The following is a 25171-nucleotide window of genomic DNA, read 5'->3' as shown; positions in this document are numbered from 1 at the left end:
GGGTGTGATCTATTGTGTGTGTGTGTTTTCGTAATGGCATTGTCAAATAAAATATCGAGAATATTTGCAGTTTACACAGTAAACATATCTAAACCATTTTATACCGCACGTCTCTCGTAATACAATAACTTTGTAATAAGATATCTTAAATAGAAATATGATAACAGACGAATACACACTTTAATACCCGCATAAAGCTTTTTTAAAGTTCATCAGATATTTAATATTTAAATTGGATTGAGATGAAGGCATGAACTTAGGACTTTAAACGTTCAACAATTTTAATCATTCGGGTGACTTGTATAATTTACGATTGGTTATCGTTGTGGGGTATTATTTGTAATCATTACACCATGTTAAAACTTGATCAACAAACCAGGAAGTAACATTAACTATTCATAAATGTTTGGACTTGGAGAACGTGTGTTATCAAAATACAAATATATTTGACGAATTATTGAAAATTACTAAAACATATCAGGATAGTAAACAGGTTTTTTTTAATTATTTAATATGAATACAAACGAGTCGTGTTTAACGAGTTTGGTGAATCAATGGTAAAATCGTACTACTGCATCGTTTTAGCTAACAGAAATATTTGATGAAAAATATGACACGTGATGGCAAGTGAGACTGATATGGAAGGATATGAAAATGTTCCTGAAAAACTTGTAACATTATCTGAAGTTAATAAAAAGGTCAAAGATTATCCTACTATTGTACATGTGGAATCAAAGGTCTATGAAGTACCTGATGCTAAGGAACTACCCGCTGACACAGACATACTACTGAATGAACCGAAAACGTTACAGTTTGTTTTGATTAGAATTCTCGATTTTGATGACGAACAACAAAAGAAAAATGAGAAAGGGGAAGAGTTTATAAAAGAGAGAAAGAAATATGTCGGGAAGGAGTACTTGATACCTATCGGGTACAAGGGGACATTTAAACTTCTCAATAAGACCGGGAGAAATGCAAGATATGCTTCCGTTGATCAGGTGTGTTTTTAGGCATTAATTATTTAAAATGCAGTGCTTAAATTTGTTATCAGTTGAAAATTTCTTTTTAAAATCAATCACTTTGTTTGCTTTTATCTGAAATTGAAACGCATTTGTATAAATATATACAAAAGTTTTTTGTATTTAATTTATTTTAGATAATACAAGACTTGCCTAGATTTATACGTATTGAGCAGGAAGTAGCATATATTTCTCCGGGAGAGTCACGTACTTCAACAATCATCAGTGAAGGAACGACATTTGAGGTGAAACGCGTTTCAATCTTTAAGAAGTTTCGTTACATCAAATGCAAGTCTGTAAAGACATCAAAACTTTACTACTTCAAAGAAGATTTCCCAATAAACTGCACGGCAGTTGAAGATCCAGATGATCATACTTTCCTGAATATTGCAGGAAAATTTATTCCTCTTCCAAAGACCGCCCAATTTCAAAATGTATGGGCAGATGATGTTGTAATTAAAGATGACGATGAAGCCAGTACAATGCTTATATTAACTGGTGGCCCCTTCAAGATATTGAAAGCGTTCGTTAGACGCACCTTATACGTTGTTCGAACAAAAACAGAAGTAAGCGACGAACAAAATGTTGGATTGATTCCAAACAACATCTGGAATAAACAATTAGTCAAACTGAAGAAATTTCAGTCGAGAGCAGATAAACAAGAGTATATAATAAAACATTTTGGAGAAAATTTTGATTCCAGTTTCATCATTTCGGGATTATACACAATGAGTCAATTAGAAACCGGTATAATATGGTTGAAAGCCCCTTTTCAAAACAAAGAAGGTAGGCATTGTTTTGTTTTATATACCTTTCACCGGCATTTTAGAATGTATACAACAGAGCAAAATAAAATTCTTTATATCAAAGACTTAATAGCAAAACACAGATTGACATATTTCTACCATTGTGTGGTTAACGTTTACTACAATAGTATGATTTTCAAGGTAGACCTAATCAAAATAATTTTTGTCAGACTGGAGGGATCTTAAATTTTAAGGTTTTCATACTGACTGTCATATCCTTCAAGAAAACCTATTAGTCACCTTATCTCAATTTGATATGTTGTTACTGCGTCGATTTCAGTCACAGTCTAATTATCATAATGAATACAGATGCCTGATAAAATCATTGCCTTTTACGAACATATTATACGTGTTTCTCTTCCCAGTGAAATTTCAGCAAGAAAATAACTGATCAACTTAATTTCGAACACATCGACACGTGTAAAGGTGCTGCACGGAGACCGTATAAAATTACCATTAATAAGTGTGCAGTTTTGTTTATACATCCATCAGACAGTTGCGTTTGAAAAAAATAATCATTTGTTTCTTGTAGTTAATATGATTATTGTACTATAGGGCCATATTGAAAACAAACCATTAATAATTTCTAAAAATAAAACTTACTTCATATGCAAACTACTTCCTCCAAACATGATTAGAGAATTCTAGAAAAATGCAAAATTGGTAACTTGGCTGAAAAAAAGAAAAAGAAATGGACGGCGAAATTTGCTAATATATGAAACATGATATTTTTACATTCCAAAAAGAATAAAATTAATGAATAGTATACTAATTAAGTTTGGAGTCATTCATATATATTGAAACTGACATATATAATAATGATAATAAAACCAATAACCTATTGTTTGTTTTCCTTCTTCTTTAGCAGAGCAGCTAGTGGACTACATAAACATTGGTAAGACACTACGTATGTGTTTAAAACAAGACACTAACATTAAATGAGCCGCGTCATGACAAAACCAACGTAATGCGTTTGCGACCAGCATGGATCCAGACCAGCCTGCGCATCCGCGCAGTCTGATCAGGATCCATGCTATTCGCTATCAGTTTCTCTACTTGTAAAAGAGTTGGTAAGCGAACAGCATGGATCCTGATCAGACTGCGCGGATGCGCAGGCTGGTCTGGATCCATGCTGGTCGTAAACGCACTATGTTGGTTTTGTCGTGACGCCGCTAAAATTATTTCGGCTAAATAATAGTGTATCTTAGAGAGGAAAGCATGTTTCATGATTATTTCTCACCGATAGTTTAGAGATGCGCATATATCATATCATATCATATCTATATGCGTGAAAATAATTTTATCTTCCAAACATAAATGATTATACTCTCATGTCATGAAGAAAATAGATAAAAATGTAAACAGTGTACATGTATTTTATAAATTATAAAAGGAAGAAAATTTTCCCATTAGTTGTTGGAAAAGTAAATACATGTATGCTTTACATTTCTTATCTTTAACGATATAACGATTTAACAGGCCATGCACACAGACGCTTGGGGGTCAGATCCTGCCCCCCCCCCCCCCCCAACGTGATACGCCCCTGTAAACACTCTACCAAAACTATTTTAATATTTAAACACGAATGGGCATATATGAAAAAATACCGTATACCATCAAGTCTCAATAAAGTAGACTTGATGGTATACGGTATTTATTCATAGCGTAGAGTGTTTACAGGGGCGTATCACGTAGGGGGGGGGGGCAGGATCTGACCCCCAAGCGTCTGTGGCCATGCAGATATCAGTTACTGTACATATAATCATGTATTTATTTATTTTATATACTTGTATATATTTTTTGATACTTTTCAATTTTAGAAAAAGTACTGACTGATTATGAAAATGTTTTCGTCGAGAATGAAGGTAAACTTAAATTTTAGATAATTGTGATTTTTTTTATGATACAGAAAATTAATAAAAAATGGTATTTTTTTTAAAGGCATAGGATAATTGTGAAATATTTTTGCCATTTTCACTATTTTTATTTTTGGTCTGTCTTTGCCAGTGTATGAATATAAAGAAATTATTAACAAAAGCCCATTTTATAACAATTCATATGGGTTTACGTTATATTGCGAAATTCACATTAGATTACAATGTGATCAAATATGAACTTGTTTTCAATTCTAAAATGTAATTGAAGACTTTAAAATATTAGTTTGTGAACATATCTGAATCTCTTGATATTGATTAACAAAGAATTTCATTTTTTCCTATGAACATTTTTTTTTTCAATTTTCAGATATAGACAAAAAAGGTGAAGAAGGTAAGTTTGAGAGCGGGTGTAATTATTCTCGTTAAAACAGATAAGTACTAGGTAACAATAGGGACACCGGTCGCATTGCGCTGGCATTTTTTAAACTAAATGTTATTCTAAGTGAAACATTGTGAGCGGTTTCGCTTTATAAGTTTAGACAGTCCTGTTAATGTTATATAAAAAAATTATTCTTAAACCTTACAAAATAATAAAAAACGCATAACAATTGTAAAATCCATGCTAATTTCTTTCACGATGTGGTTACAAACATTTATAAAGTATTGGACTTTTCCAGCTTTTCAATGTTTGAATACCATTTATGGTAACCATTATAGATGTAATATTAGACAGTACACTTTAATAATAGTGAACAACAGGATCTTTCTGATATTTACAGAGAGTGACGGAGAAGATTACGAGACTCCAGTGACGCCGACACGGGATTCTATATCTGCTCCCAAACCTCCCCAAACAGAACCCCCACCAGCACCGTCAGTTCCTCGTAAATACAAAATTTATTATATTTCTGTATAGTATGTACATCAAAATAGTTGATCAGAAGATAAAATGTTTGAAATTCAAAATGATATCAATGAAAATCATAATGTTTGCATACTTTTAGAAAAATTTAGGAGAAAACTTTAAAGATGTTAATGTAATATCAAGAGCTTTTAACATTATTTGAAGTTTTTTTGTGGGTAGCAGTTTCAAGAGGGTAATGGTCAGATGTTTAAAAATATACTGGTTACAATTTGAAATAGCATGCGTGCTTCAAATGATGCAATATAAACCGAGGGATCAATATTACTGACATAAGATCGACGGTCCACAATGAAACTTTCATGCTATATAAAGTTATGTTGGTGCTTCTTCTTTGTTAGACTATGTAGAAATCCTTAAAATTCGCAGAGAGGCACATTTTTAAAGCTCCAAACATGACCTTTATATGGGGTAGATTTGACTTAAAATAAGCACAAATGTTTCATGATAATACATGATGCAACCAATTCGTGACTAAGATTATAAGATTATTATACATTAATGCGTATAATACTTATATATCACTATACATTTAACTGTACAATACGAGAATATATTAGGACGAGTACACAGCTGAAAAATAACATATCTGACGAGTTACCAGGCGAATCTAATATGATTTGTAAAGCTGTGTACGATTATATCATTTGGTTCGAACGCTGATCGGTGGTAATAAAAATTATTAATGCTCATTTTGCGCATTCACGTACTTTTACATTATTCAGAATGTCATTATTGATTTACCCGTTTTGAATTTCAGCTCGTATTCCGCAAAGGGAAATTTTACAACTCCCAACCATAAAGGTATTTAAAATTATAATCATTCTGTATGCTTATTTATGATCTCAACATTGTTTTCCTTATACTCGTCATACACAATTTTGTTAAACGAGTTTAAAAATGTTGAAAAGTAAACCTCTTTAAATCATTTCTTGGTAAAATTAAAAGATAGTTTATGTTAACCAGTTTATGTTAACCAGTGAAACACCAGGTTTTGTCCGTGTACTTGAATAGATATTATTACAATCTACTTTTATTTATCCTTCATCGTTAAAAAATCAAAGCACAGAAGGCGCTGAATTTGTTTGGGTCTCAGAATGTAAGAAAGGTACAGGTTGTGAGATTATATGTATAGTGCCACCAATGCTTTCCAGCGTTTCAGTTGTAGTAAATTGGCTATAAGACTAATTGCAACACTGATATTCAATCCAATGTTTATTTGACTTAAACAATTTGAAAAAAAAAGAGTTGCCTTTACTGGGACTTGAACTCCAGACCTCTCGCTTCCTAAGCGAGCGCGAAAACCCTTCAGCCACGGTGAATTTATATGTGAACGGCTTGAAGAAAACCATATTATTCTAAATTAGGGCTTGTAACGACTTTAACAGTTGTTTAACACAGATGTAAATAATCCTGGAGCTTACTATAAGCATGTATATTTATAAAGAATCAAGGGGCTGCAAGTTCTGTGGTATTTTCTGATCTTTGCAATCTAAATCGTACTGTATATCTGTATGTATTTTCCTGTATAAGTTTATTTTTATGTATTATAATTCATTTTGCAAGGCACCAGAGTTTGATACATACGGAATTCTGCATAACTAGAGTTGAATCAAAATATCATTTATGTTCATTTTTCTACGACAGCTACACTTTATCCTTGCAAATCATGGCTACTTCCTTAACAAAGACACTTAAAAAAGAATAAAAAAAAAAAGTTTCCTCGACTGGGATTTGAACTCCAGACCTTTCACTCACTAAGCGAGCGCGTTTTCCTGCACCACGGAGAAGTTATACAAACAACGTCTGAATAACATCAAGTCATTCTAAATTTAGAACTTCCATTGCATTTCGGGTTTGTAATCCTTATTAATTTCGAGGTATTTTGTTCAGGATAAACCTGTTGTTTAAAATTGAAGTAAATAATTTAGCGAAAATCTTCTCGCCCAAACAGTCCGACATGTAGAATCTATATATTCCACTACTCGGTTTGTGTAGTATTCGGTAAACGACATCGCTAAAAATAGTATTTTCATTGATAAAATCATATTCATCCGCGTAATTTGTGATTGTGCATTTATTGACAATTCTATAAGCCAACGCTATTTTTAAACTTTGAATGCGTTGTAATTTGTTGGATACTTGTAACAAAATAAAAATATTTCTTTCTTTTAAATCGCTAGTTTTAAGCTGTTTTGAGAACTACTTGTTGTTTGGTTTGTCGTAAACTTCTGTGTCAGAGATTGAATGTCCGCTTTGTATTTACTCATTTTCGATATTATTTCGATTTATTTACAATAAAACCATATTAGAAATCTTCGACCATTCGGGAATTATTTTGCTTGAAAATTAATGTGCCTGTCTTTGACCACCTTTACGCAGTGATCTCCCCTGAATTTTTCGGCGTTAGTGTACATATAAAGGGAAGTAACCGCTTCAAAAAAAGTGGACTACTTTCGGCATTTGCAATTAACAGCATTAGACTCTGAAATTCCGCTACCATTATTTGTTTGGTCTGACGACCCAAACAAGTTTTCGGCTATCAAACACATATTTTGTGAACATTCAATGAGCCGTATCCCTGTGGGCAGCGTAAAAAATATTTTCTAAAGTACAATGTAATTATTCGAGTCAGATTTTTCCAAAGCTTATGTTCTCAGTTTATATACATGTTAAGGGAGTTGCATATCGGCAAACAGTAAAAATGAAAACTATATAATTAATTTATTGGAACGTTTTTGATGTATCTGCTCTTGAACATAAAAAATCTAATTTCAAGGACAGGTAACGAGGCCGCTTAAAATGTTTCTGCTTTCATTTTCTAAAATAATGCAAAGTTTCGATAAATTCTGTTATGCTTGCGTAGTTTTCAATCTGCTATATGTCTATATTTAACTGTATCATGCGCCTTTAAAGTTGCACAATTTCGTTACATTCATTCATTACTCTAATATCAAGACAATAAGAATATTATTACAGGTGAGAAAGGATGACATATTCCAGAAAATCAAAGATAGAGCAAAGATGGGTTTCGACAAAGTCCATGAACAACTACTGAAACGTTATAAACAGAAACAATTAGAGACAGGTGAATACCAAGAAAAACGGAAAGTGGTGTACAGCCGTTCTAAAAGTGAATCAGGTTTAAAGCTCGAGCCAAAGAGAAAATCGATGCTATCAAATGACCCGAAGAGTCTTGATGAGGAAACTTCTCCTGATGAGCCATCACTCATTAGAGATGATATTGCTATCAGAGATGATAAGACAATTCAACGTTTATCCCGACATTACAAAGTGAATAGAGATAGACCTTTACCGTTACCTCCCAAAGGCGAGATCAATGTTACCGACGACGATAAACTAGTTCCGTATGACGATGTTGATAAAAAAGATGAAGAATTTCATAAATACTTGGAAAATGTAAGGCAGGAGAAGAAGCCTGATCCCAAACTTGACACATTAGCTGCTTACCCAGATTTAAAGAAACTTTCACAAGCAAACCAATCTGACAAAGATTTCTTTTCATACACTGTGGAAGAACTAGTCGAATGTTTTAAATTGTGTGGCCTTGAGAGACTTGCTGTCGAGTGTAGTACAAATAAACTTGATGGCGCATTTTTTCGGAATTTCGATATCGAAAATTCAGAAATATTTTCTCTTGGTAAACTAGAGATATTCAAACTAAAAAAAATAATATATGAAGGCTGGCGACCAAAATCAGACCATAACTAGGAGAGAAAATATACATCTAAACGTCTTTTTTTTAAAATGTAAATAAATGTTATATATTTATAAGGTATAAGTGTTGGTAATTTTATATCAGTTGGGTTCAATACGGCACATTGTTGAAACTGATATATTAGACATTGTTGAAACTGATATATTAGACATTGTTGAAACTGATATATTAGACATTGATGAACACTGATGTATTAGACATTGTTGAAACTGATATATTAGACATTGATGAACACTGATATATTAGACATCGTTGAATACTGATATATTGTTGAACACTGATATATTAGACATTGTTGAAATACTGATATATTAAAGATTGTTGAACACTGATATATTATACATTGTTGAATACCGATATATTAAACATTGTTGAACACTGATATATTATTACATTGTTGAATACTGATATATTAAACATTTGTTGAATACCGATATATTAAACATTGTTGAACACTGATATATTAGACATTGTTGAACACTGAGATATAATTCATGATAGTACATTAATTTATATATAAGACAATATTGAATACATATAAATAAAACAGTGATGAAAACTAAGACAGAACAGAGTTCAAGTTGTTTTAATGAATGATTTCAATATAAAAGGAATCGTTAAATACAGGTGATTATGTTTATGTGTTGGTAATATGTCTAGTTTTGTTAATGAATAAAGTCGATAAACATACAAATTATGGTAATTTGTTGTCCATGTTTCAATATCTGTGTGCCTTTAAAAGGCCTAAGAAACTGGGTACGTATTAGACAGGGCACGTTTTATAATGTTTAAATAATGGTTTTCAAACATGATAAATGCTTATCACCTGAAGAACGTAGCACTGAATGTTGAATTATTAACATAAAAGTAGTAAAATGTAAAAAAGTAGTATTTTGACTTCTATAGTAAATCCTTTTAACTGTACTAATTGTCAAAATTGTCAAAAAACCCAGAAGATGGTTCTACAGATAAATGACCAATGACAAACTTTTTGGAAATCAATACATGTAGGTACCAAAATACAATGATTTCGAGAAATAAAAATAAAAAAAGCATTTCTGGGGCATAATATGGACCTTTAACTTAAAAGATAAATTTAAGAAGCATGATATGTCTTACTGTAAATTGATATATAGGCCTACGTACATGGCAATAAACATCAATGTTATTAAACTGTAGCAAAAAAATTAATGCTAGCCGTTGTTTCCGTCAGCAATAAGCCTATAGCTTCTCACTAACCAGATAGAAAAATCCTTAAAATTTTATGTTACTAAAAATAGCGGTGTTGGAAAATCTTATCTCACATGGGCTTATCTCACACTCAACGTGCAGCACTTCTAAATAATACGCGATTCACTCCTATTTTAACAACAAGAGCTGTCACAGGAGACAGCGAAGCTCGACTAATGAAATACTGGACGCAGTAAGGAGGACAAAATTATGAAAGAAAATCAATTATGTATAATTATGTATTAAGTTACAGTAAAAAATAACATTTGTTAACATAAATTCCAAGATCAAGGGGAATAATTCTAGAAATAGTCATGCTAGAGTTATGGACCTTGCCACACAACATTTGTGTAATGATAAGAAATATATATTTGAAGTTTGAAGTAGATACCTTAAAAAATAAAGAAGTTATTATATTTCTTCAAAAATAAGTTCAAAGAGAGATAAATCTGTAAATATTGCTTCAAGAGTTATGAACATTGTCACATAAAATGTAATTGATGATAAGGAATAAGTATTTGAAGTTTGAGGTAGATACCTTTAAAAATAAAAAAAGTTAAAATAAAAAATAACATTTTTCTAGTAAATAAATCTAAGTTTATGGGGAGATAATTCTTGCAATATTGGTGCTAGAGTTATGAACCTTGTCACATAAGATGTGCATGATGATAACGTAAATATAATTGAAGTATGAAGTTGATGACTTCAGAAATAAATAAGTTACAGTAAAAAATAATATTTTTTATGGAAAATTCTAAGTTCAAAGGGAGATAAATCTGAAAATATTGGTGCTAGAGTTATGAACCTTGTCACATAAGATGGGGATGCTGATAAGGTACATATATTTGAAGTATGAGGTTGATCCCTTAAGAAATAAAGAAGTATCAGTAAAAAATAGTATTTTTAAGGAAAATTCTAAGTTCAAGGGGAGATAAATCTGAAAATATTGGTGCTAGAGTTATGAACCTTGTCACATAAGATGTGGTTGATGATAAGGAACATATATTTGAAGTTTGAAGTTGATACCTTAAGAAATGACAAAGTTATAGTGAAAAATATTTTACTGCACCAAAACTTTAATCTAAAATCTGGACGCGGACGCCGACGCCGGGGCGAGTAGGACAGCTCTCCATATACTTCATATAGTCGAGCTAAAATGAAACGTCAAAAGGTCAAAATGTATTAAAAATTTGTGAGCTAATCTATTAAATTGTCTACGGAATCAAAATAGATTGATATTAACTTTCACACTGCAATGAGTCCTACTCTACCTAGATCCGCCCTTTCCAATAACGATCTGTTACAAAAAATAGCACACTTTAAAAATGTCGAAACATTCTTCGTAAAATCGGATATTATGACACTTTGCCTGAAAAACATTCATGTTTTTTGTTATGATAACGATGCTTTTTGATGACGAATCTCATTTTGATATATTTTAATTGAATATTCGGCCAAAATAACCGAAAAAGTAGAAAAATCTTTGCAAACAGTAAACGTTTTTTTGTCAACCATTGGTATGGACTGAATTCCTTATAAACACTTATATTATGGCACTTTCCGTTTTTAATATAAATGTGTTTTATCATGATAACCTTGCTTTTTGATGAGGGATCTCATTTGAATTTATTTTCATCAAATTTTTCACACATAAACTTGGTCAGAAGAATTTCTTGCGGACATACTTAATGCTTTTTAATCATAGAAAGTCAGGCGCCTAAGCCCCGCCCCCTTTTCAAAACTATATATGTACGCTGTAATGCGCAACTGATATTTGTGTGTCCAGGTGAGTGAGAAAAATAATCAACCATTGGGTTAGATAGAGGATAGGGAAATCCCAACCCTCGGGCAATCGGTTCCATTGGGAACTCGCCAAGGCTCGTTCCCGATGGAACCGATCACCCTCGGGTTGGGATTTCCCTATCCTCTATCAAACCCAATGACAGATTCTATTATTCCAACACAATGGAACTTAAAAAATCGTATAAACTAAATGTATAATTGTTTACTCCGTTCATAGACTTAAATATTTTTTCTTACTTCGGGACGAAGTCCGTCTGTTACCGGTTTGACTTACTAGGGTTGAACATCAGAAGAATTTCATTGGTCATTTTAAAATTACAAACTGAGATCGATGAATCTCATTGGTCATTCTAAAATAAAATGTAAAGGTCAGTTCTAACCATTTTAAATAAATGTAAAGGATAGTTCTTGCCATTCTTAAATAAAATTTTAAAGATAACTCTATGATAAAATGTAAGGGATTTTGTCAACGTAAAATAAAATGTACCGGAATGAGTTTTTTAATTTTTAGGTTAATTTGTAAATGATTACAAAATTCATGTAGTCAAACGGAAAACAAGTAAAAAAAGGACACCTTAAATGGAACTTGCATGTTCTTCTTTGAAAAAAATCATCAATATGCAATAATTTAATTTCAATGTTTACAAAATGGGTATTTTCTTAATAGCTACAAAAAATAATTATAATGTTATTGTTATGCAAGCATTGCTAACATTTCTTTTTGTATTGAAAACTTAAAAATTAACATATACATTGTACTTTATATGTTAAACATTTATACTTCGGCCGAGTATCTTTTTTAAAAGATATTTCTTGTTGTGTTTTTTGTTGTTGTTGTTGTTGTTGTTGTTATTTTGTTTGTTTGTTTTTTCTTCTGCATTATTATAATTTTATATTATTTATTCTAAATGTGATTTAGTCTAAATGTAAAGCTTACTTTGTTGATAGTAAGTTGAGTATTTATAGAAACATTGATGTTTGTTATCATTTTTGACCTCAGACTGGTTTACAAGCGCAAACAAAGTAAACAAAATAAACTGACGCAGTCTGTGAAGATAAATATAAAGAAGGAATACACGAATGCAGGTCAATTTAATTATTACCTTGTAATGTATAGAAAGTAACATTATTTGTAAATACATTTTGCATATATTTCAATGTATTGCGAGTTTAATTTGATTACCCTCCGCATGACCTACTGAAACCAGCTTTGATAAAATCAATGGATATAGAGAGAGCAGTTATCCAGTCTGTATCACTATGGAAAGCCATAGCTGTCTTTATGGTTATATTTCTTTTTATGTTTCAGTATAATGTTTTGCGTATTGAATTATAGTTTGTAACGTGGTAGCATGTTTCCGCGCCGAATATGCGAGTCCGTCTGACGGGTTTCCTATAGGGTATGTACATATAATTCTGCATATTACTCTGTGCCAGATTTTCAAGCGGTTTTGCACGTATACTGGAAAATGACATCTTCATAACATATCTTATAGATGTAAGCTAAGTCGCGTGCTTTAATTGCCTTAATGGTTTATTTGATATTTGTTATGACTTTAATGCAAACATGAAATTTCAAAAAGTCTACAGAAATGATCAGTTCGCCGTGATCAATCGACAGCGTGAATTTGAAAACGTTCAGATTTACTGAGGTTAAAATTAACCTATATACTTGAAACAACTTTCAGTGCGCATTAGTGGGCAATACACAGTTTTCAAGGCTTCTCGGCAAGCAACTAATCGCAATTAAAACACACAAGTCTGTAATCAAGCAAACACCTGAAATAAATGTATTTCATAATTTACATATACATATATATTTATATCACAGCAAATAATTAATTTAAAATCAATGGGTTCAAACACCACTTAAATAAGTTTTACTTTATAATTGAAACACAACACTATAAAATATATATATGTATAATATCAATAATATTCACATATATATACCACGTTACAAACTATAATTCAATAACATATATACAAGAAAAGCATTGATGCAAAGCATCAAAGGGCGTCCAAGCAAGAAATGCAGCAAGTGAAGATGAACTAGTACACAAATGATGACAAGATATTCTTATAAACTACCAGAAATGTATACCACTTATGAATGAGCGGACGAAAGACATTGTTCATTATGAACTTTGATTGGCATGCTAGAGATTAGAATATTACTTGTTATTTCTTTATGATCGTGGTTATTAATAGCAACGGATATACATGTATGCAATCATTTATAATCCATATGTGTAATGCATGATCAACACGTACCACACATTTGTCCCTTATTATGTACATGTTATCGCTATTAGCGAAGACCCCCTTAAGGTATCTGTTCACACTTTAAGTTAGTAAAAATATGACACTGGTTATATTACCATGTTGATCATGTTGAGCATAATTGTTTATTATACAATAATTGTAATATCTATTAATTTTAATTAAAAAAAAATACAAATTTTATGAATATTGTTTTCTTTTATTCTTTTTTGTGTTTTATGTGCTATTTTAATACTGAGTTTTTACTACTCTTTTTTATTAAAATTGTAAAACAATTTTTAAGAATTCAATTGTCATATTGACCGACGATTATAAGTCAAAGCTTAACTGGAAAAAGTCAGTAAATTATGGTTTATCTTTCAATATATAATATTGTTTATTCTTAAACCATGTACATGTACATTGTATTTTTCTTTATCATTTTTTAAATTATCGATCAATTGAATAATTCATAAAATCTAATTTGTAACTTTGAATAATTCCTCGGCATCTTTACTAAACACGGATAACAAATTGAATTATTAAATAAAATGTTTCAAAGTTGATAATGTCATTTTAATACCATAAAAAATGTACCTTTTTCTCAATTATTGTACATATCACGGATTTATATTACATATAAATCCGTGTACATATTTATTGTTTTTATCTCATATAGATAAAATGAAACATGCTATTGTTGTTTTTTTTTCTAATTGTAACGATATCAAACATCTACTCCAAAACCGGGAGAGACCGGACAATAAACGTGTGGTACTATTCGCCGGTCACTAGTAAATCCTGGTCAAAATAGACCGGGAGAGACCGGCATTTACCGATAGGAGTGATAAAAAGATATATCTATAAATAGGTTTTTGGAATATTTAGGTCATCAACTGATCATTCTAGGATACATGTACAACAATAACATACCATGACATGATAACCGACTGTGTACTACAAAATGATAAATAAAAAACCCCGAAGAGCGCGATTTATTGACGGAAAAGGTTATTTCATTTGTAAATGTTTGCATTGCGAAAATTCATTGTAACATATCGCGACATTTCATTCTTATTTAATAATCAAGCACCCTCATACCGATCGGAATTTTCGGCTTTTATTATGACCGACTAAAAGGCTCGAGAAGTTGCTGTCGCCCTTTCACAAAATCTGATCTCATTCCATAAGAGCGCCGCGCTTCGGCGCGGACGCCAATAACATAGCATTAATGAATACAAGTTTGCTTCTTTAAAAAGAAGCCTGCGAGAGGTCTTTTTGCTGCTGTGGAAGATTTGTTTAATTCGAAAATATTTGGGGATATTTTTGCATAACAGACACAATGAATGTTTATAAATTACAATTATTACACAAAATATAATTTATTATATATATTGCAATGAAAGTTTGTTTTACATTTCATCTTTTTTAATGTTTTAAAAGATTATATGCCGGAGAAATGGACTTTTTTCTTGGCGCATTAGATAATTTTTCTACAAAAAAAATTGTTAAATTACTAAATGTAAATTAAATGATATATATCATTTACATTTGTATTTTAAATTCAGTTCCCTTTGTAGAAAAATTATATATATATTAAAAGTATTTTCAAAATAAAAGTTTCTTGTAAAGTTCAATAAGCAAATTTTCGGTCACTGTTTTGTTAAATATAAGGAAGCATTTCCTCTACATTTTCCAAAACGAGTATAAAGTATGTTAATCAAACAAGTTTACATAAAAAATGTTGATATCATTTGATTGGAATAAACAGTAAATACTGTTATAATTATACTGTTATATACTGTTTATTGGAATAAACAGTATATAAAGCTTCATGCCTCCAACCACAATATTAGAAGAAAATCAAACTTGAGATAAAATTTGTGCCATTTGCGCCAAAAAAATCTCCCTTTGCGTTATTTAGATATACCGGTTCTATACACGGTTCACTCGGTCATGTTTGTTTGTTTCATTGTACGCCTTTTCCCAACAGTATTTTAGTCATATAGGCGGGTAGTTTCCTAACCATCGTTCCTGGAGAGTTACACCAGTACTAGACAACCTTCCTCCGCGCTAAACTAACAAAAAGAAGCATCTCCCGGGGATCGAACCCACGCCAGAGAGTTTTCTGGATTAAAAGTCATCGACTCTAACCCCTCGACCACGGAGGTGGTATATATAGTGCATGGTGATATTGTAGCTATAGTGTTCACTGTATCTATTTATCAGAACATGAAATAATAAAACGTTATTCAGAAAACAATACGGTAATCGATTTATACAGTTACGGAATGAAGCATCCATGCACGTAGTGTTAAGTAACGTAAATGATATTTTCCGATTTTTCTATGTACCGATTTGTTCTCTTCGATGTTAATTTTTCGTTTAAGTTAAGCCGTGTTTTAAAACGGGGCATGGGCAAAACAATTTTTGTAGACTGCTCCTTATGATTTTACGCTTAAAATGAGATTCATTCTCTGCAATCAGATACGCAAAAATGGATGCCGCCAGCAATCAGTCTGAACACTATGGAGAGGTCTGATGACCTCTCCAATCAAGTAAAGGGAAGTAATCCCATTATACAACTAAACATGTAAAGAGTTATCTGATCTTGATATCATAACACCCCTGAAACTTGAACTATAGCAACCTGAAATATGTAGACGCTCAAATGCCGAATTCAATTTCAAAATTGTCTCTTATTCGTAAATTTGAACCTGGTCAGATCGAAACTACTGCATGCCTCCTTATGCACCAATAAAAGTTCGATCTTGCTACAGGAATTGCGAATGAACTGAGCCGAATTTTACCTAGCCTGGCAGCTTATTGTGATGGTTGTTTTGAAGCCAAATTAGCTGGAGATAAGTTCGGCAGTACTCTCAACCGCATTGCGGGGGATTTACCATCTGCATGTTTTCGTAAAAAGGGATCTTTAGCAAGGATTAAAAAGCCAAGTCAAGATCCTTGCTATTCTCCTGTTATGAGGGAGAGGTTACAGTCAGTTGGTGCATGGTTTGATATTGTGATTCATATGTGAAATTTGTATGTATGGTAATCAGTTGACATCATCCACGGTCACTTCGTCCAATATTTGCTGTGCATACGCGCAGCATATATCCAAGAGCTATATCTTTGACATTCTTATAAACCTAGAATGATCTGAGGTATGCTACTAGTATATTTGAAGTGATATATTAATCTTTTATCATGATAACTTTACTTTTAATAAATGTATGTGCTGAAATTATTTAAGTTAATGTAGTAACAATGTTCTTTCACTTGAGTCAGATATTAGTACATCATACTGTTTGTAAGTTCAGTGATATTGCTATATATAGCATGGTATGTTACCTTAAAATATTTTAGAGTGAAGTTATATTTAAACATTTTATATTTCAGAAAATGTCTGAAGAAGTAACGGTAACTCACAGTGATACAGATGTTTTAACCCATTGTACATTCAGTATAAATAATAAATGCTATGACGTTAAACTAACAGACGTGGAGTTGAAATGGCATATTGCAGGCAGCACTGAACAAAAAGGTGAAGAAGTTTTACTCTTAGTTATTCAATCACTGAAAACTAAACATCTCTTATTCTAATTGTTTTATATATGTATTTTATATCAGTTTAGCACTGAACTATGGAAAAGTAAATTGTCGCACAACAATAAAAAATGTACGATATGATTAAGTATACAAGTGATTATTTTCGTGCATACTCCAAGCACGGATATATACAGAATTCAGTATTAACCAAGATAATAATTATACTGCTGGTATTCATATTTTATAAGGTATGAATACCGCTTAAGAACGCTTTGTTGTATTGTACAAAAAGTCCGTTCAAGTTCATCATATATGATGATAATACTACAAGTTTTACTTCAAATTACTTATGTTAGATTTATTCAGGATTACAGTCAGCAGAAGGACACATATTGACTATATCTCTGAATAATTTTGTAACATTCCTTGGTTGTATGAAAGGAAAAGAAAGAAATAACATTAGCAATATCAAGTTTTATATTTCAGGACTCCAAACTGTCCGCATTACTGACGTTTTATCTGTATCTCTGAAGAAGACTGTGGGCAGTAGCAATGACGATTTATGTGTCAACTATGTGAGACAGGAAAAGAAACTCATATTGAAATCATGCTGTGTCGCATTTAAACATGATGATTCGCAGATTATCTCAAACCTACATCAACAAATATCGGGTTTGATTAGAAAAAGTAATGGCTTCTATTTATGCAATTATTTCTTAGGAAAGAAACAGATCTTCGGTTTCAAGTTATATAGTAATAGAAAGAGCATCGAAACGCACGGCTATCTGATTTGTATTAGACTGCAGAGTGTTTTGATGTTCTTTCTATTTTGTATCAAGGTCAAAAATAAAACAGGTTCCCTGTTGTCACAATATGGAACCCCAGAAAAAGTAACCAATGAACGAGCATCTGAATGTGAAATTTCTATCGCTATCCATTTCTCTGTCGTCACAATAAAGTTAACTCCATAAAAAATGAGCCAATCAATTGTAGTACGGGTAACTAATACCTGCACTCCAGTAAACGCGCTGTGCATGTATATGTATGCGATTTAACTCTGACACATTTTCAACAGAAAGGTCCCCAAACTATGATACAAGTATACTTTTTTATTATTACCATACATAGAGTAACTCTTACAAAACTTTTGATTTGTTTACATTGTTCTCCAAAATTACAGTGTTTCAGAATGTATTTATTCTATGTATGTCTATTCGTTTCTCCCTCGATGTCAGGTATAAAATATTATATGATTACAGTTGAACAGAGACCTCAGAAGTTATTAGTGTTGATTAATCCAGTCAGTGGAAGAAGCAAAGGTCAATCTACATATGAACAAAAGGTGGCACCTATCTTCAAGGAGGCTGGAATTGAGACAGATGTTATTGGTATTGTAACTTATGATCTTTTATACTGTTATGTTAATCTGTTACTAGTATTACATTTCTTATATTCAAAATGTAAAAGTTAAGATTTAAAAAAGACAAAATCAAATTGTGGAAATAGTTTAAGCCAAACAATAAGGATAATAAGTATGAAAACCATTGATCAGGAGTAACATTAATATTCCTGATGTAATATTTAAGTTCAATAAGATTAAACAGTATTCGCAATATGTACATACTATTTGTTGTACAAGAAAATCACAACTGTATTGTATATGTATCATGTTATAGTGACTGAAAAAGCACATCACGCGGAGGAAATATTGTCAACATATGATATCAAGTCCATCAGTGGGTAAGTCCCTTTTCTCCTTTTTCTGGCATTCTCAAATAAGAATAGCTTATAAATCTTACATGTATCAGTGTCTATTCTAGGAGGGGCGATGGGGGGTTTCACCCATATTTTTGAGAATTCACCCCTATTTTTTGAGAGGAAGGGGGGAAAAAGATCAACAAATGTAATAAATTCTCACTTTTCGATAAAAATCCCCCGTTTTTCGAATCCTAGAATAGACACTGCATGTATTATTCCGAATGAAATACAACCATGTTGCATGATTAAGTGCTTTAATCCAATTATATGTAACTTGTCATTTATAAAGATGTTACTGTATACATATGTAACGTGTAGTAGAGAAGTACAATAAAACATTCATAGCTATGGTTTATTGTCTAAATTTACAGAACACATGGTATTGCGTTAAAAAGCTCTTTAAAATTTGAATAGAAATGTATTTTAAAAGTCAAAGTGTTGTTTATATGCGATGGTTTATATTTGATGTATTTTATCACATACAAATGGATGATGCAGTCTCAAATAGAATTGTGTTACATCAATTTAAATGCATCATCTCATGGATGATACATCTTCAATGTATGGATGATAAAAGGTACATCTACATTTGATACAATGTCATATACTGGGTACTATGCTACAATTTAATTCTTACATTCGTTGTTTAATTTGAAATTTTATGTTTGCTAATTATAAATTTGTTATTGTTTATACATTATAATATTGATTCTAGATTGGTGTTAGTTAGCGGGGATGGATTGTATCATGAAGCAGTAAATGGTTTAATGAGACGCCTAGCAACAGAACAAAATGTAAATGTGGATGATCCTGATGTTACTGTACCAACCATTGATATCACTGTTGGGTTGATACCATGTGGTATATAAATACATATGTTAATCTTATTTTTCCATGCTGCATGTTTAGTTGAGTTGTTGTTGTTTATTAAAAAATCAGTAATTCACACTGTAGAAGAGCTAGATCTTACGGGATCTGAACAAGCTTTTACAAATAATTCCACAGATTACATAATGCTTGAATTATTGTGATTATGGGTTGAGTGTGACGCTATGAATACATAGCCAGATGATGCATGCGCACCGTAATTTCAAGATATGCAGCATTCTTATGATTTTCAGATTAATTCTCTATACGCATTAAGATGTTAATGTTTTCATCATTAACTTGTGGTTTTAATACCTTTGAAGACAAGACATTTTGCAGACAATTGATGGACTATTTGCATTCAAAAGATTGATGTGGTTTTTTTTCTTACTTAAGACAAAAATTGATATTAGGAGATGAAATATGTTTAGGTTTGAGAAACGGCATGTTTACACAGCGTATCTTCAACTAAATTTTGTAATGTAGTAAAGTTGAATGTTTTATATAGGTACTGGAAATGGAATAGCGTACAATTATTATGGAAATTACGATGTAAAAACAGCTGCGTTGGCGATAGCAATAGGTAAATATTGATCATTGCTGTTTATTTCTTGTGTCTTATTAAATTACGAGTATTATTGAATTAAATAGTTTTTTATTAGCTTTAACTTTATTGTTTCTTTAATTTACCATCTAAACTCTTCAAAGAACAATGCATTAAACAATTCCATTAAATTAATAACATAACATAGATGTAATTGTATTAATAATAATGAATTAATTGATATCGCTGCCAGTATATCTTATGGAGATGGGCTGTTATTTTTTTGTTTAATTGTATGCTTACACTTGCTGTATTAAGTTTATGAAATCTATTTCTTAAAAAAAGGCTATTCTTCGCCTGCCAACCTGATGTCCGTTCATAGTGATGACAAGTTAGTTGCTTATAGCAGTTTATTGGTAGGCTATGGAGTTTGGAGTGATTTGATTCATACAACAGAATCTAGACGAAGTCAAGGAAGAATGAGATATCCAAGTATGTATTCATATTATAGCTTTAGAAAATAACGTAAGCAGCGTAAACAATATCTCTTAGAGGTCATGTAATAGAAAACTTTTAAAAATATTTCTTCGCCTTGAATAATAGGAATGAATACTTGTTTATAATTTATAACAAAGTTATTCTTAATAATGTGTTTTTGCGCCTTGAATAATAGGAATGAATACTTGTTTATAATTTATAACAAAGTTATTCTTAATAATGTATTTTGTAAATCGTTTGTATTTATGTGGTAAACGAAATGCTTTGCTAATTAATCTACTGGATCAGTCATATAATATTAAGTAAAACTTTTTTTAAAATGTTTATAGTAATTAATGCTTAATTTGCAGTTGCTATTCTGGAACAAATGTTCATTAAAACATTACGAAGAATGCAGTTGACAGTACAGTACAAATCGAATCAAGATCTGAACATTGCTACAGAGTCACGTGATACTGATGATGTTCTCGATGGTGTAAAATTAACTGATAACAGTTCTACTGAGGTTGCAGACGATAGCAATGCCAGCAATCGAAGGTACTAGATAATAGTCCTTTATAATAACCATTAACAAGTTTTATTGACGTTCATTAGAAATTTTGTGTTTAAGTTTAAAGGTTTTTTTCAATAGATTTACTTAGTTATGTTCGCTCAGACAATAAGCATGTACTAGTTGTACTAGCTATTAAAATTGCTGAAAACAAACATCTTACATTTTTAAAATGATAGCTGACATAATATAGTTTGATGAATATTTGTCTTTACAGTTCAAAGTCAACAACAATTAAAGAGAATACAATTGGGGCAATCCTTTTCATGCTTACACCTGTTAATGACTCTACAATGACTACAAAGCCGGATTTGTCAAAGGCAGTTATGTATTTGAACAAATCTGCACAGCGGACGAAATATATTAGTTTTATGTTTCGACTGATGACACTTAACTTAGCAGTGGTAAATAGTTCCTGTATACTCTTACAACATGTGTAAATTCGAACTATAAACTAGAATTGACATTAATTGTGTGTGCCCCTCATACAATTTTAAGGCATTTACATTTGTATTGTTGATACGTTTCTTATGTTATTAAAAGAGGGCGAACATACATTAATGTACAGTGTTGAAAGGTAATTATATTGTAGGCAATCTATTTAACTATACGAGAAATGATTCGTCACTTTCCGTGTCACCTTGAACTGTTATCAAACATCACACTGTAAACTGCTGTATTTAGATAGTGTGGATATTACATTCATTGTTACTTTTAAGTTTTAACGTTGTTTTGAACAAGGAAATTATTGCTTCTACGACAAATTTATTTATTTTTTCTTCAACTCAAAAGTTTGATTCAAATGAAATGTTATATTTTCAGCTGGAAGCGAGAGATGATATTTCTGTGTTGCCTGGCCAACAATGGAAGGTAAAGTTAGATGAACCTAGTCAACCTGACACACAGGACTACGAGGTAGAACACTTTATGAACATTGATGGAGAAGCATTTACAATACCGAAACCCGAATATCAAGCGAAGTAAGTTTATCTATATGATAAAAATCGATAAATCTTCTTTTCAAGTAGTTGACACGTAAAATATGAATTATATAAATGACTTATTCGAGTGTGTCAAGTTCTTTGGTTATCTAAATCAAGTGTTAATTTGTTATCCTTTTTCAAACATTGCTCTATTCTAAAATTCATAAATTGTATACTTATTTTCAGGTTGTTAACAGGCAAATTAAATCTATACAGCAATATGCCATATGCTACAAAAAGGTTTATGAAAAAGATATAGGTGTTCATTTATATTTCGATGTTTCGTTGGCAGCAGGTGTCAAGTGATGGGTGTGACAGCTGTAAATGTTGCCCCCTTCTTCATGTCAGTGTTGTTATTAGTTTTTAGTTCCTACAGCACGTTAGTGCTGAATATTGAATACCTCCCAAGACGGTGCTTGAGGGCGTGAGAGAATTTGCATTTTTACATTATCTCTCATTAACAGACTCAAACAAACCGAGTCTATTTTTTTCATATTATATTGTTGTTTCACTGCTTCTGAGAGATCACCCATTTTCAGATCATTATTTTTTGACTATTAAGAATTATATATTTAGTGTATGATTTTTAGCTGTATACGGTTTTATCAGTGTTCAAATGTTGTGCCATATTAGAGGATTATTGTTTTAACAATTTCATTTATGCATTTTTTTTCAAGAAGTTAACGAGACACAACAGCTAACGAACTGGTTGTCATATACATGTATTTGTATAATCATTCATATTTTACGCTTTTTTCAAATCATTTGTTAATTTTGAAAACAAATTTTAAAAGAAACGTTTTATTTTCCTCGATCATCCTATTCATCGAATTAAGCTTAACTTGTGTTCGTTATAACACTTCATCTTATTTCGGTACTTTCGAAGTTTATTTTCAATGCGTCACTATTTTATCTGTTTTATATAAAATTAATGTTAATCCTTAAAATATTTATAACTTTAATTTTGTACCTTTCTACAACACTATGCTAAATAAAACATGCGTCAGATTTCAAGATGAAGCTATTCTTTAGTTTGACCATTTTCTGAAAATGTAGAGCAATTCAGTAACATTCGTGTTGTTATTATTGAGATCATGATGGTTCGAGCAACAGAATAGCTAAAACTTTCTCCTAAAGGCATTGTGTACACTATTTTTAAGTTGAATTGTCTAACAACAAATTATTAACCATTCTTACTTACGTTACTACTTTTATATCCTATTCACTTTCGCCATGTTTTCTGTTTTAATTATGGTTGCTGGCAACCAAGGATTTTAGATTCATGAATACAAGATGACTAGCTCATGTAAATAGAAATATATATGTACTTTGGCTTATTTTAAATAAATTTTTTACTATTTGGACGTTATCAAGTCTTGACTTTATTTATTTCTAAGTCATATTGCTACTATCTATATATGCCGACTCTGTCCTGTGTATCGGAAGACCTTGTCGATTAATTCTCAGAAAACAATAAAATACTTCATCGAGATCTGGTATAACAGTAACAATTGTTTTATACATATTTGTAGACCCGCTTAACTAACCTTACAAGTGAAACTATAAAAGTCTTGTAACATGAACTACACAATTTATCCCTTTTCTCCAACAAAACTCAAAGAACCGTGTGAGATCATCTTAAACATTTCAAAGATAAAATACATTTAGTATATTCAGTTGCATTTAATAGTTCGAAGAGAGAACGCATTTCAATAAATGTTTAAAAAAATCAATGATGTCTTTTTATGCAGTTAATCTCCCTTTGAATTAAATCCTAGTTTTCCTTGTAACTTAACAGATCTAACACAAAACGACATATTATGAGCATACAATGTACATTGTATCTATTTCATAGTCTTAGGACCTTCTTCACTGTCGCAGTCAAGCTAAAAAATTGATTTGTCTAATTATGTATATGTAAAAATAATAATTTGAACATGAGTATTAAATGCATATCTTAGTATGATCTGTAACAACAGAAAATAAAAAAATGAAATTCACAATTAAATTTTGAAGCGCAATACTATTTTCTGCTTGTTGAGTAGGATACATATTTTGGGCCAGTAGTTATGTCTACTCTTAAACTAGAATTACAGACTGTGTGATCATTATGTAATTATACTTTCAAAGATTGGACTTCTTATTTCATGCACCAAACCTTTACAAGGAAATTATTTTGAATTAACTAGGGCTTATTCTTTAAATATTGACACATTTGATAGGCTTGTAGTAGGCCTGTTGATGACAATATCAGTTAAATATTTGGTCTTTTTGAGACTAATTGTTCTATATATACAATATCATTCTCAATCTCCCTAAAGCCCTACGTCTTCCACCCCGATCAGTGTCTATTGTAGTATTAAAGTCACAAAGACTGAGTATACATGCTTTAAAAGTGAGAGAAAAGATATCAAAATCACATTATAATACTTATACCGGTGCCTCATATTTCCGTGGTACCCATAATTCCAAGGTATTAGGCATAAACAGTATAAAGTGCCTCCTAGACTTCATGCACCTGCCAGAAGTTTAACTTTCACTTTCTTATTGTATTTTTATCAAAATGTTACATATACGACTGAGAAACTCATTATTTTATTCAGATTAAGAGCAAAGTAAATTATTTCACCATTTTAGTTTTCATACCATTTAAGACAATTGTGTTTGTAAAACAACCATTGAGATATTTGATAAGTGCCATAGAGAAAATCACCACTTTCAGACGGGGCTAGGTAAAGATGTGCTTAAAAATAAAGATTACTAT

At 31.3% G+C, this 25171-nt stretch overlaps 2 protein-coding genes across 5 annotated transcripts; both read left to right on the top strand.

Moving 5' to 3' along the window:
* The first annotated feature begins 130 nt into the window (after window positions 1-130).
* Window positions 131-9057, top strand: LOC132727939 (uncharacterized). Of its 2 annotated transcripts, none has more exons than XM_060713538.1 (8): window positions 131-998; window positions 1157-1805; window positions 2694-2720; window positions 3646-3690; window positions 4070-4093; window positions 4482-4586; window positions 5385-5428; window positions 7604-9057. In XM_060713538.1, the coding sequence occupies exons 1-8, from the start codon at window positions 621-623 to the stop codon at window positions 8354-8356; spliced, it is 2025 nt and encodes a 674-aa protein (XP_060569521.1). In that variant the 5' UTR covers window positions 131-620; the 3' UTR covers window positions 8357-9057. The 2 variants fall into 2 exon arrangements, with proteins under 2 accessions (XP_060569521.1, XP_060569520.1); XM_060713537.1 differs by having other exon boundaries at window positions 144-998; window positions 2691-2720.
* A 3319-nt stretch (window positions 9058-12376) lies between these two features.
* On the top strand, window positions 12377-23776 carry LOC132727944 (uncharacterized). Of its 3 annotated transcripts, XM_060713546.1 has the most exons (13): window positions 12377-12482; window positions 17058-17202; window positions 17694-17894; window positions 18467-18595; window positions 18884-18947; window positions 19681-19826; window positions 20341-20415; window positions 20722-20868; window positions 21225-21338; window positions 21384-21411; window positions 21642-21828; window positions 22247-22404; window positions 22594-23776. In XM_060713546.1, the coding sequence occupies exons 1-13, from the start codon at window positions 12477-12479 to the stop codon at window positions 22664-22666; spliced, it is 1473 nt and encodes a 490-aa protein (XP_060569529.1). In that variant the 5' UTR covers window positions 12377-12476; the 3' UTR covers window positions 22667-23776. The 3 variants fall into 3 exon arrangements, with proteins under 3 accessions (XP_060569529.1, XP_060569527.1, XP_060569528.1); XM_060713544.1 differs by having other exon boundaries at window positions 21225-21411; XM_060713545.1 differs by lacking the exon at window positions 12377-12482 and adding an exon at window positions 12578-12894 and having other exon boundaries at window positions 21225-21411.
* Window positions 23777-25171: the final 1395 nt, after the last annotated feature.

This window comes from Ruditapes philippinarum, unplaced genomic scaffold (genome assembly GCF_026571515.1).
Source record: "Ruditapes philippinarum isolate M1 unplaced genomic scaffold, ASM2657151v2 ctg2323_1_1_1_1, whole genome shotgun sequence".
Classification (NCBI taxonomy): Eukaryota; Metazoa; Mollusca; class Bivalvia; order Venerida; family Veneridae; genus Ruditapes; species Ruditapes philippinarum.
Note: the sequence above shows the minus strand (reverse complement) of the source record. Positions and strands in the feature narration are given on the sequence as shown.

What these genes read in the sequence shown, in the direction of transcription:
- LOC132727939 (XM_060713537.1), top strand. Translation starts at nt 621, where the DNA reads ATGGCAAGTGAGACTGATATGGAAGGATATGAAAATGTTCCTGAAAAA. An exon ending in AGTGGACTACATAAACATTG is followed by an intron (nt 2,721 to 3,645) that starts GTAAGACACTAC and finishes TTTCAATTTTAG; the next exon opens with AAAAAGTACTGACTGATTAT. An exon ending in TGTTTTCGTCGAGAATGAAG is followed by an intron (nt 3,691 to 4,069) that starts GTAAACTTAAAT and finishes TTCAATTTTCAG; the next exon opens with ATATAGACAAAAAAGGTGAA.
- LOC132727944 (XM_060713544.1), top strand. An exon ending in TGCGTTGGCGATAGCAATAG is followed by an intron (nt 20,416 to 20,721) that starts GTAAATATTGAT and finishes TCTTAAAAAAAG; the next exon opens with GCTATTCTTCGCCTGCCAAC. An exon ending in AAACCCGAATATCAAGCGAA is followed by an intron (nt 22,405 to 22,593) that starts GTAAGTTTATCT and finishes ACTTATTTTCAG; the next exon opens with GTTGTTAACAGGCAAATTAA.